This window comes from Mustelus asterias, chromosome 18 (assembly GCF_964213995.1).
Source record: "Mustelus asterias chromosome 18, sMusAst1.hap1.1, whole genome shotgun sequence".
NCBI lineage: Eukaryota > Metazoa > Chordata > Chondrichthyes > Carcharhiniformes > Triakidae > Mustelus > Mustelus asterias.
The window spans coordinates 5,813,539-5,825,802 of NC_135818.1; the positions used below are offsets into that span (position 1 = coordinate 5,813,539).

Here is a 12,264-nt window from a genome sequence, read left to right on the forward strand (position 1 = left end):
ACTGTGAGGAGAAATTTCTTCACCCAGAGGGCGGTGAATGTGTGGAATTCACTACCACAGGAAATAGTTGAAGCCAAAACATTGCCTGATTTCAAGAAGAAATTAAATAAAAGTTATTTAAATAAGTTAAAATAAAAGAATAAAAGAAGAATTAAATAAAAGAATTGAGTAACATAAATGAAATTAAATTAAAATAAGAAATTAGATATAGCTCTTGGGGTTAAAGAAATCAAGGGATATGGGAGGAAGTGGGGATCAGGGTATTGAATTCGATGATCAGCCAAGATTAAGATGAATGGCAGAGCAGGCTCGAAGGGCCGAATGGCCTCCTCCTGCTTCTAGTTTCTATGTGGGAGGTACATCATTAGGCTCAGCTGAGATGCACTCCACAGTTAGAATACATTCCTGATGTTATTGCCCAGGTTTAACGATGATGACTAATTACTGTCCTTCCAGAAGGTTACAAACAGCTACTGAATTATAGCCCCACCTGAGTCATTAGCTTCATGAGAGGAATGGAGATTGAAGAGAGGAAAATTCAAGGATTTTGAGTATTCTAAATGTATTAACAACAAATGTATGAATGTATTGCAACTTTAGAAAGCAATGAGGGGCGGGGTAATGGTTACACTAATTTAACAGAGTGCAAAATAGAAAGATAATGTTCACATTTTAAGAATCATCTTCTCTGGACTGGTACGTGTTCTGTACAAGCTCCATATGTGAACAATGAAAAGAATGAATCGGGTTAAAGACAATGATTTTATAATGTTTTCTTAAACATTGCCCATTTCCACCCTGTCTCTCTCCCCCTTGTACTGCTGCGATTCTACCAAGTCTGTCACTTTAAGTTTGATATCTGCACTGACCCAACAATGGACCCCCAATCTACACCACCTACCAATAGTTACGAATGCTAAAGTCTCTGTCCTCTCTCTCACACACACACGAAAGTTCCACAATCCCAGCCGCTGACTTTGCACACTGCAAAAGAATCAACTGTCAGGTTGTCCCCTATCTCTGTAATCTCCTCCTCCAGTTATACATACCTGCATGCCAGCCCCCCGACATAAAATCACTCCTCAGTCCTTTGGCCATTATGAGATTGCCCTCGGGAAGTGGGTTGGGAACCGTGACTTATAGATTTTAAATAATTGGCAATAGAGGAAAGTTAAATAGAGGGGCGGCACGATAGCACAGTGGTTAGCACTGCTGCTTCACAGCACCAGGGACCTGGGTTCGAATCCCGGCTCGGGTCACTGTCTGTGTGGAGTTTGCACATTCTCCTCGTGTCTGCGTGGGTTTCCTCCGGGTGCTCCTGTTTCCCTCCCACAGTCCAAAGATGTGCGGGTTAGGTTGATTGGCCATGCTAAAATTGCCTCTTAGTGTCCTGAGATGGGTAGGTTAGAGGGATTAGTGGGTAAATATGTAGGGATATGGGGGCAGGGCCTGGGTGGGATTGTGGTCGGTACAGACTCGATGGGCCAAATGGCCTCTTTCTGAATTGTAGGGTTTCTATGATTCTATAAGGAGAAATCTATTTTTTTTCTACACTGAACAGGGCTTAGATGGGTTTAAGGTTGTAACTTGACTCCTAGTTATTAACCTTTAACGCTGATTAACTTAAAGTGCAACTAGATAACATTTAGATTCCAAATGCTTGAAAAATCTTAACCTGTGTGAAATTGAGGTTACAGCCTAATTTAAATATAGGATGAGTGCAGAGACTTGCAATGACGTAGAATGCATGAACCAAAAGGGCGGTGGAAACAGGTCCCACTGGATCTTCCAGAAGGCAATTGGGATATATCAGTGGAACAGGTTAATTTGCAGGTAATTGGGAAGAGGCAGGAATGTGATGACAAACTGGACAGCTTGTTCAAAAGGTCTGCACAAGCAAAACAGGTCAAACAGCTTCTGTCTATGCTGTATAACTATCTGCCTTGTACAGGTTTTGCAAATAATTATTCTTTGTGAAGCACCAGAGACTACACACAGTTTAATTTGCAATTCTTCCGAGCAGTCAAGTACCACGTATCACTACTATCTTAAAACAGCCGTAATTGGTGGTGGACCCACTATACAATCATCCCATGCTGTGCTCTATGTACCATTCCATATATGGTGCCTGTGCAAAGTAGTTCAAAGCTATACAAGTGCAGAGTTAAAATCTGTTACAGTCAGAAAGCAAATGCTTACAAAGGAAACAAATTAAATGCATTCAGTAAGCACCAAAAAGGGCAAATTTCTTTATTGATTTGATTTATTATTGTCACATGTATTAACATAGTGAAAAGTATTGTTTCTTGCGCACTATACAGGCAAAGCATACCATTCATAGAGAAGGAAACGAGAAAGTGCAGAATGTAGTGTTACAGTCATAGCTAGGGTGTAGAGAAAGATCAACTTAATGCAAGGTAGGTCCATTCAAAAGGCTGATGGCAGCAGGGAAGAAGCTGTTCTTGAGTCAGTTGGTGCATGACCTCAGACTTTTGAATCTTCTTCCCGACGGAAGAAGGTGGAAGAGAGAATGTCCGGGGTGCATGGGGTCCTTAATTATGCTGACTGCTTTGCCGATGCAGCGGGAAGTGTCGGCGGAGTCAATGGATGGGAGGCTGTGATAGTGGCGCGGCATTACCCTGCCCATCTCTTCATTTATCACACAAAGTATACATTTGCTTAAAAATTCCGAAAGTCTGAAAAGTTATGCTTGCAATCCAACAGGCAGGAATGAAGAACTAGCATGGGGTCATCAGCAGATTGATTGAGCAGGAGGAAGAAAGATCCATGTGGAGAACATGGGAGGAAGGCAAGCAATAGTAACAGGGAGAGAATGAATGACGCAGCAAGACTGACGTAAAAGATGTGGCTGCCGGTCCGGCAATTTCCAGCACTTTGTCTCCCCATAATAGATATTTTTCCCAAATCAGCAGGAAGCCAAAACAACTTAACAAGAATGAATTGATGTAAAATGCTAATATAGCATCGAACCATTTAATTTTGGGGTAAAGGGTAACTTATTTATCTCATGAGTGTTGATCATTATAAAGAAGTCGAGCATACACTACCACCCGACTAGTTCAACCTTGGATTTTCAGCACTAGCTCCTTAATCAGGTCTGGGGTTTGCAGCAGATTTCAAATACCATTGATGGAGGGTGCTGCATGGTTAGGGGTGCTGTTTTTCAGATGGGGCATTAGACCAACGCTCTGTCGACCTGCATTAGAATCCTACAGCGCAGAAGGAGGCCATTCGGCCCATCGAGTTTGCACCGACCACAATCCCACCCAGGCCCTATCCCCATAACCCCATGCATTTTACCCTAGCTAGTCCCCTGGCACTAAGGGGCAACTTAGCACGGCCAATCCACCTTACCCACACGTCTTTGGACTGTGGGAGGAAATCGGAGCACCCGGAGGAAACCCACGCAGTCACAGGGAGAACATGCAAATTCCACACAGACACTGACCCGAGCTGGGAATCAAACCGGGTCCCTGACGCTGTGAGGCAGCGGTGCGAACCACTGTGCCACCATGCCGCATTGGTGTATACAAAAGATTGCATGACACTATTTCAGAGAAGGGCGTTTTCCCAAGTGTCATGGCCAACATTCCTTCCTCAACTATGATTGCCAGAGGTAGATTATCTGGATAGCCATTCGTTTGCAGGAGTGACCTTGTTGTGTCCATACTGCCTGCCACATATACCAATCAAAAACAGTGACCCAACTTTGAAGGTAATCCGATATTGTATAACACTCTGGGACATTGTGAAGATGTGACAACTGCAAATTCTTACATGCAAACTTTTTTATGTGTAGTTGTACGCTACAATAAATACAATATTAAAATGATCACGTAGTCGACACTTAATCAAGAATTTAAATTTAATATAATGCTAGCTCATTAGTAAATTGCAAGTTGATCTTTTTCTGGCCTTTTGATCTTAAATTCTCCCTGCATCTATGTGGGTTTCCTCCGGTTTCCTCCCACATTCCGAAAGACGTGCTGGTTAGGTGGATTGGCCATGCTAAATTCTCCCTCAGTGTACCCGAACAGGTGCCGGAGTGTGGCGACTAGAGTATTTTCACAGGAACTTCATTACAGTGTGAATGTCAGCCTACTTGTGACTAATAAATAAACTTTAACTTCTATTTTCACAATAACTTCATTGCAGTGTTAATGCAGCCTACTTGTGACACTAATAAATAAATTTTAAATTAAACATGGACAGTTCTTCACAATCTATGACTTTGATTTCTGAGGTGCCAGCCTTGCCATTAGCTTTATTCATACTTCAACTACTTTTGGTCTTACATTGGAGAGTACAACATCAAATCTCTGTTTTATTGCTGTGCACATCATTTAATATAAAGAAAATAACAGGAAAATATAACAAGTGTTACAATAAAATTGAAGCACCAAATTATTTTAAAATCAGTTAGCCTTTTTATACCTACAATAATTTACTATTATGGTAGCTATAAAGAGGCTAACTGGTTTTGAAATAATTTTGGGCTTCAATTTTATTGTAAATGCAATACTTCCTTTACACTGAAAACATGTTAGTTATAGTGATCTTCAATTTCTGTCAAGGTCCTGGAAGTACAAGGCACTGATACCAACCAGTACCAGCCTCAAATTTGGCCAGGGATTTACAAAACTGGAACTTGAGAGGTAAAATAGCAATGAGGCCCAACACGCTGCTTGAATATTGCTGGAAAGGGAGGCAAGTTGCTGATTGAAGCGTTTCGTCTTACACCCATCAAGGCAAACGCAAGAATGATAGTTTGAAATTTGGCATTCTTGCATTTGTCCTGATGAGTGCAAGATAAAAAGCTTCAGAAACATCGATGGGACTTTTTTCCCCACTTCCCGTCGTTTGCACCCTCTGCTGCCGGGGAACCCGCGGCAACGCTAGTCAGCGGAACCAAAAGATCCTGCCGGCGGGGACAGCTGGAAAATCCCACCCAATTTCTCTCTACTCAGTAAGAAGTCTCACAGCCGGGTTAAAGTCGAACAGGTTTATTTGGTATCATGAGCTTTCGGAGCACTGCTCCTTCATCAGAAGGGCCCTGTGTGTTAATATCGGTAGCTTACAATACCCGCAAAGGCACCACACTGTGAGCCCATCTGACAATCTTAAAATGGTTGTCAGTGTAATTTGTAGCATGCTGACGGTTATTTAGCAAAGGCTGCCCAAGTGCAGAATCACATCTAATGTTTTCAGTTTTGCAAGCAGCGGTTGGTTGGGTATGGTTTGCACCTTGCCCATTGCGAATAGTGGAAGGGACAGACTGTTAGTTACAATCCGCCAATCTTTAGGGTGTAAAGCCTACATACCTGGCATCCCACATGCACTGAAATTCAAGTACCACATTACTCATTTGTGTGATGGGCAGAAAAGTCTTTGAAGTAGGTGAGTGTTGCAGGAGCTACAGAGAAGTCTTTACAGAGCTAAATTCTCCCTCAGTGTACCCGAACAGGCGCCGGAGTGTGGCGACTAGGGGATTTTCACAGTAACTTCATTGCAGTGTTAATGTAAGCCTATTGGTGACACTAATAAATAAACTTCAAACTTTTAAACAGAGATAAATTCAATCAAGAAGCCAAGGGTTATTTTCACGATTATCCTACAGTGAGCAGTTTTGCAGGGGACAGTGAGGTCTGTTTGTTGTAGTCCAGCCAGATATGGCAATGGATGGTTAAACCAGTTGTATGCCAGATATGCTGAAGTTCCTTAGATTTGAGGAAGTGAAGTTGCCTCGGCTAATGTACCTTTCACCACTAATGTCCGGCATTAAAAAGCAACATTGCATTCCAAAGTAACTCAAAAAGATTTACTATTTAAAGTTTGAAATTTGTTATGCACTTGAATCTATTTTGTACATTTGAAGAACATAGGAACCCTACCTGCAGAGCTCAGCAGCACATTGTAATCTGTACCTCGCGGAGGTTCATCGCTATCTTCCTGTTCCTTTTCTTCAGTTTTGTATCTATCCCAGTTTGAAACTATTTGTCTTCTAGAAAATTCATTTGGTTGATCATAATCTTCCTTTATGTCCACATCATCTTCATCCTTTCAAATTAAAGAGACATAAGTGTTAAAACAAAACATCCTTGGAAGACCTAATCCTTATAGCGTTCCCCATCAATATCCAATATAGAATGGAACCATAGAACATCCCACTCAGACCCTTCCCTCTGCCCTATCCCCATAACCTCACACATTTACCACATGCACCTAACCCTACACATCTTTGGACACCAAGGGGCAATTTAGCATGGCCAATCCCCCTAACCTGCACATCTTTGGACACTAAGGGGCAATTTAGCATGGCCAATCCCCCTAACCTGCACATCTTTGGACACTAAGGGGCAATTTAGCATGGCCAATCCACCTAACCTGCACATCTTTGGACATGCAACACACTTTTGTATTCCACCAAGACCTCTTGTGACTATTTCCTTGACTGTGCAAAAACATACATATGAAAGAAGCATAATCTCATTCAACTTCATAATCCACTTCTGCCGGAAAAGGGATGAAAACCCTGCTGATACCAATCTGATGCATGAGGACTGTCCAGCCAATACCACCCTTCTCCCCCACCATCCCGTCCCTGCCCCACCAGTCCCCCAATACCGACGGGTTTAGAGCCTTGGACTTGACATTTGTGGAATGTAATTTATTGGGAGTGAATAGTGTGAAAATGGAGATGATAGATCTGAGGCTGTTCAACACAGCTAACTTAAGTTTCACAGAAATTCTTCCTTGTGCGGACACCTGCTTCAAGTTGGGGAAATTAAGAATGATTGCTGGGAGGGCCGCGACTGGCAGCTTTTCTCTGCATCTATATTGCATGAGGCACCTGCAGTTTTCCTGTGCAGATTGTGTCTGTGTTTCTGCTCCGCTGCAAATCAACAGGGGCTAGAGTTTTACAGTAATCCACTCGCAGTGGGGTATCCCGAGGGTGTGCAGAACATTGTGTCGATACAAAGGGGAAGGAATCCATCTTGAGTAGTGGCTCCAGAATGTGGTCCACCGCCCGTTATAGGCAGAGGCAGTTCCATCGCAGACAATAGATTTAAATTTCACTGTGTCCCCTGCCAACTCCAAAGGGTGGCATGATGGCACAGTGGTTAACAGTGCTGCCTCACAGTGCCAGGGACCCAGGTTCAAATCCCAGCTGGGGTCACTGTCTGTGTGGAGTTTGCACATTCTCTCCATGTCTGCGTGGGTTTCCTGGTGCTCCGTTTTCATCCCACAGACCAAAGGTGTGTGGGTTAGGTGGATTGACCACGCTAAATTGCCCCTTAGTGTCAGGGGGACTAACTAGGGTAAATGTATGGGGTTATGGGGTTAGGGCCTGGGTGGGATTGTTGTCGGTGCAGGCTCGATGGGCCAAGTGGCCTCGTTCTGCACTGTAGGGATTCTATGATTCAATGTGCAGGTTAGGTTGATTGACAATGCTCAATTGCCCCTTCGTGTCAGGGAGATTAGCAGGGTAAATAGGTGGGGTACGGGGATAGGGCCGGGGTGGGATTGCAGTCGGTGCAGATTCGATGGGCCGAACGACCTCCTTCTGCACTGTAGGATTCTATAACTCAATATGGCCGTGCAAGATGGCTGCCGATTCCCATCTGCGCGTGTGCACCGGTTTACACATCAGTTTACCCAGCTCACCGCCAACTCATTTTGCTTTCTAACTAGGTTACTGCTCTTAGTTTGTCAGCTCACTAATTCAGCGGTTAAGCAGAGGGGCAGAATCCTGCCTTGAAACATCTGCATATTCTGACATTCTTAAATCTCTTCAGTTTAAGAAGGATCGATGAATTGACAATGCTGTAGAACTAAATATGATTTTGCAAAGTACAGACGGCTGCTTTATTTTGATATGTGGTACATAGTTCTTAGAAGTAAATAAGTTGGGTTCACGTCAAACATTGTCCCCCTATAAAAATGGCGGCCATTAATCATCATGGAATCCCATTTGGCTCATCGAGCCTGCACCAACTCGACATCTTACCAGGCCCACACCCTGCCCTATCCTCATGACCCCATGCATTTATCCCACTAATCTCCCTAACCTACACATCTTTGGACACTAAGGGGCAAATTTAGCATGGCCAAGCTACCTACCTCCATACCTTTGGAGCGTGGGAGGAAACCGTAGCACCCGGAGGAGACCCACACAGACACGGGGAGAATGTGCAAACTCCACACAGAGTGACTCAAGCCGGGAATTGAACCCAGGTCCCTGGCGCTGTGAGGCAGCAGTGCTAACCACTGTGCCACCATGCCACCTTGACACAAATAACACATTTGAGAGGTTGACATCGGTACTAGATTTGGGCACAAATTAAATCCTAAAAAGATTATTGCAATGAACGGAATAAAGTGTAAACCAACAACAGTAAAGAATTCATGTTAATTACAATTCACAATCTGACCACTTTAAATCGTCTGAATAAAAAAAATCAAAACTTAAAAGAATAAATGTTTCAAGCACGGCACGGTGGCACAGTAGTTCGATTCCCAGCTTGGATCACTGTCTGTGTGGAGTTTGCACATTCTCCCCGTGTCTGCATGGGTTTCCTCCGGGTGCTCCGATTTCCTCCCACATTCCAAAGATGTGCGGGATAGGATGACTGACCATGGTAAATTGCCCCATAGTGTCAGGGGGATTAGCAGGGTAAATATGTGGGGTTACGAGGATAGGGCTTGGGTGGGATTGTGGTGGGTGCAGACTCGATGGGCCGAATAGCCTCCTTCTATGTTGTATGATTCTATTTTATTCTATTCTATTCTAAGCAATCATTTGCCAGTATTCATTTCCAGTAGTATTCATACCTTTACGATGAAATTGAATCATTAACAGTTCCAGGATGATACTTTGGTTCTGAAATTTTGCGGCTTTGATCCTTGAAAAATCTCAGGTCAACTTTTGCATGCGGTAGATGAGAAATTAAAGGTTTGTTTTAGACCAAAGGTCATGGGGTCGACTTTTACACACTAAATCCTTCCTTAAATGAGGAGACCAAAATTGTACACAATACTCAAGGAATAAAAACAAAGTGTAAATACTCAGCAGGTCTGGCACGGTCTGTGGAGATAGGAACAGAGTTCATGTTTTGATTGCATGTGACTTGAGGTCTGAAGTTCAGAAATCATATTGGACTTGACATGTTAACTCTCTTTCACTCTCCACAGATACTGTAAGAAGTCTCACAACACCAGGTTAAAGTCCAACAGGTTTATTTGGAATCACGAGCTTTCGGAGCACTGCCCCTTCATCGGGTGAGTGGAGAGGCGGGTTCACAAACAAGGCATATATAGACAGAGACACAATTGCAAGGTAATGGTTGGAATGTGAGTCTTTACAGGTACGGAAGTGCGAGTGGAGAGAGGGATAATCGCAGGTTAAAGAGGTGTGATTTGCCTCAAGCCAGGACAGTTAGTGAGATTTTGCAAGCCCAGGCCAAATGGTGGGGGTTACATGTAGTGTGACATGAACCCAAGATCCTCATGTGTGTGGAACTTGGCTATCAGTTTCTGCTCGGCGATTCTGCGTTGTCCTGTGTCTTGAAGGCCGCTTTGGAGAACACTTACTCGAAGATCAGAGGCTGAATGCCCTTGACTGCTTAAGAGTTCTCCGACAGGAAGGGAACACTCCTGCCTGGCGATTGTTGCACGGTGTCCATTCATCCGTTGTCGCAGCGTCTGCATAGTCTCGCCAATGTGCCATGCCTCAGGACATCCTTTCCAGCAGCACATCAGGTAGACAACATTGACCTAGTCACATGAGTATGTACTGTGTACCTGGTGGATGGTGTTCTCACGTGAGATGATGGCATCCATGTCAATGATCCGGCATGTCTTGCAGAGGTTGCTGTGGCAGGGTTGTGGGGTGTCGTGGTCACTGTTCTCCTGAAGGCTGGGTAGTTTGCTGCAGACAATGGTCTGTTTGAGGAAAATAGTGGGGGTGTGGCCTTGGCGAGATGTTCGTCTTCATCGATGACATGTTGAATGCTCCGAAGAAGATGAAGATGTCATAGTTTCCTCGCTCCGAGGAAGTACTGGACGACGAAGGGTACTCTGTCCGCCGTGTGCCGTCTTCTAAGGAGGTCAGTGCGGTTTTTTGCTGTGGTGTGTCGAAACTGTCCATCGATGAGTCGAGCGCCATCTCCCATTCTCACGAGGGCATCTTTCAGCATTTGTAGGTGTCTGTTGCGTTCCTCCTCATCTGAGCAGATCCTGTGTATATGGAGGGCTTGTCCGTAGGGGATGGCTTCTTTAACGTGTTTAGGGTGGAAGCTGGAGAAGTGGAGCATCGTGAAGTTATCCGTGGGCTTGCGGTACAGTGAGGTGCTGAGGTGACCGTCCTTGATGGAGATGCGTGTGTCCAAGAATACAACCAATTCTGGAGAGTAGTCCATGGTGAGTCTGATGGTGGGATGGAACTTGTTGGCGTCATCATGTAGGAGTCAGGTACTCCCTGTAGAACTGTACCAAGACTTCCCTATTTTTATATTCCATCCCCTTTTTAGAGCGGCCAATATTTAATTTAGCTTCTAATTACTTGCTGAAATTGCAACACTAACTTTTAGCAATTCGTGGATAAGCACATTATTCAGTACAAAATTTCTACTCCAAACACTTTCTGCTTATCTGATTCTGGTCTCTTGTGCAAACCCCAATTTTAATCACTCCATCCTTGGCTGCTGTGCCTTTCCCTGCCTGAATCCTGGAATTCCCCCCTCAGGTGCTCAGCCTCATTTTCCTCCTTTAAAATGCTTCTTCACACCGATCCTCTCTGACTAATTAGCTTTTATTTATCCAAGCTAATTTCTCCTTATGTGGCTGGGTCAGAGAGTGAGAAAGCGAGACAGGTAGAGGTAGAGATAGAGAGAGAGAGAGAGCGAGACAGAGAGAGAGAGAGACAGAGGCAGAGAAGCAGAGCGAGACAGAAAGGCGGACAGAGAGGCAGAGGCAAAGAGAGAGACAGAGAAGCAGAGAGAGATAGAGAGACAGACAGACAGAGACAGGGACAAAGAGAAACAGAGATGCAGATAGATAAATATATAGATAGAGAGAGCGATCGATAGATAGAGAGAGAGCGATAGATAAATTGATAGATACAGAGAGAGAGAGAGCGATAGAGAGACAGAGAATCAAAGACAGAGAATCAGAGACACAGAGAAACAGAGATGCAGATAGATAGATATAGATAGAGAGAGAGCGCGATCGATAGATAAATTGATAGATAGATACAGAGAGAGAGCAATAGATAGAGAGTGCGATAGAGAGAGCGCGCAATAGAGAGAGAGAGGGTGATAAAGAGAGAGGGCGATAGGGAGCACGATAGAGTGTGATAGGTAGAGAGGTAGAAAGATAGACAGAGCAATAGCTGGAATGGATAATTGGTTAATCTCGGTGCTGAATTGTGATGAAGACATAAATAAACAATTGATAATTAATCACAATCTGCGCCCGGATTCCACCTCATTGACACCCTGCAAACCCCCGCTCCCCGCCCGGGGCCCGGGTTACTCCAGCCCGAGGCCCCGCTCCCCGCTCCCCGAGGCCCCGCTCGGTACCTGCTGCTGCTGCCGCTCCTGCCGCCGGCCCGAGCCCGGAACCTCTCCTCGGCCTCGGGCCCCCCTCCAGCCGCGGCCTCCTCCCCGCTCCCGCTCCCGCTCGGGCGGCCTCTCCCCGGAGCCCCGCCAGCCCCGGGCCCGCGGGCGGCAGCGGCCTCTCCCGCCCCGGCGCCCCCGGCTCCGCTCCCACTCCATCCGCCCCGGGAGCTCCATCCGCCCGCACTCAGAGACTGAGAGAGAGAGAGGGGGGAGGATAGAGAGACTGAGAGAGGGAGAATAGAGAGAGAGAGGATAGAGAGACTGAGAGAGGGAGAATAGAGAGAGAGAGGATAGAGAGACTGAGAGAGGGAGAATAGAGAGAGAGAGGATAGAGAGACTGAGAGAGGGAGAATAGAGAGAGAGAGGATAGAGAGACTGAGAGAGGGAGAATAGAGAGAGAGAGGATAGAGAGACTGAGAGAGGGAGAATAGAGAGAGAGAGGATAGAGAGACTGAGAGAGGGAGAATAGAGAGAGAGAGGATAGAGAGACTGAGAGAGGGAGAATAGAGAGAGAGAGGATAGAGAGACTGAGAGAGGGAGAATAGAGAGAGAGAGGATAGAGAGACTGAGAGAGGGAGAATAGAGAGAGAGAGGATAGAGAGACTGAGAGAGGGAGAATAGAGAG

The 12,264-nt window shown here is 45.1% G+C and overlaps 1 protein-coding gene across 1 annotated transcript in view; it reads right to left on the reverse strand.

Moving 5' to 3' along the window:
• aven (apoptosis, caspase activation inhibitor) overlaps positions 1-11,942 on the reverse strand; it is a 66,792-nt gene extending 54,850 nt beyond the window's left edge. The window contains exons 1-2 of the mRNA XM_078233304.1: positions 11,601-11,942; positions 5,913-6,078 (exon numbers count right to left, since the gene is read on the reverse strand). Coding sequence (XP_078089430.1) covers positions 5,913-6,078; positions 11,601-11,813 — 379 coding nt within the window. The 5' untranslated portion in view covers positions 11,814-11,942. The remainder of the gene's footprint in view (positions 1-5,912; positions 6,079-11,600) is intronic.
• Between the last annotated feature and the right edge of the window lie 322 nt (positions 11,943-12,264).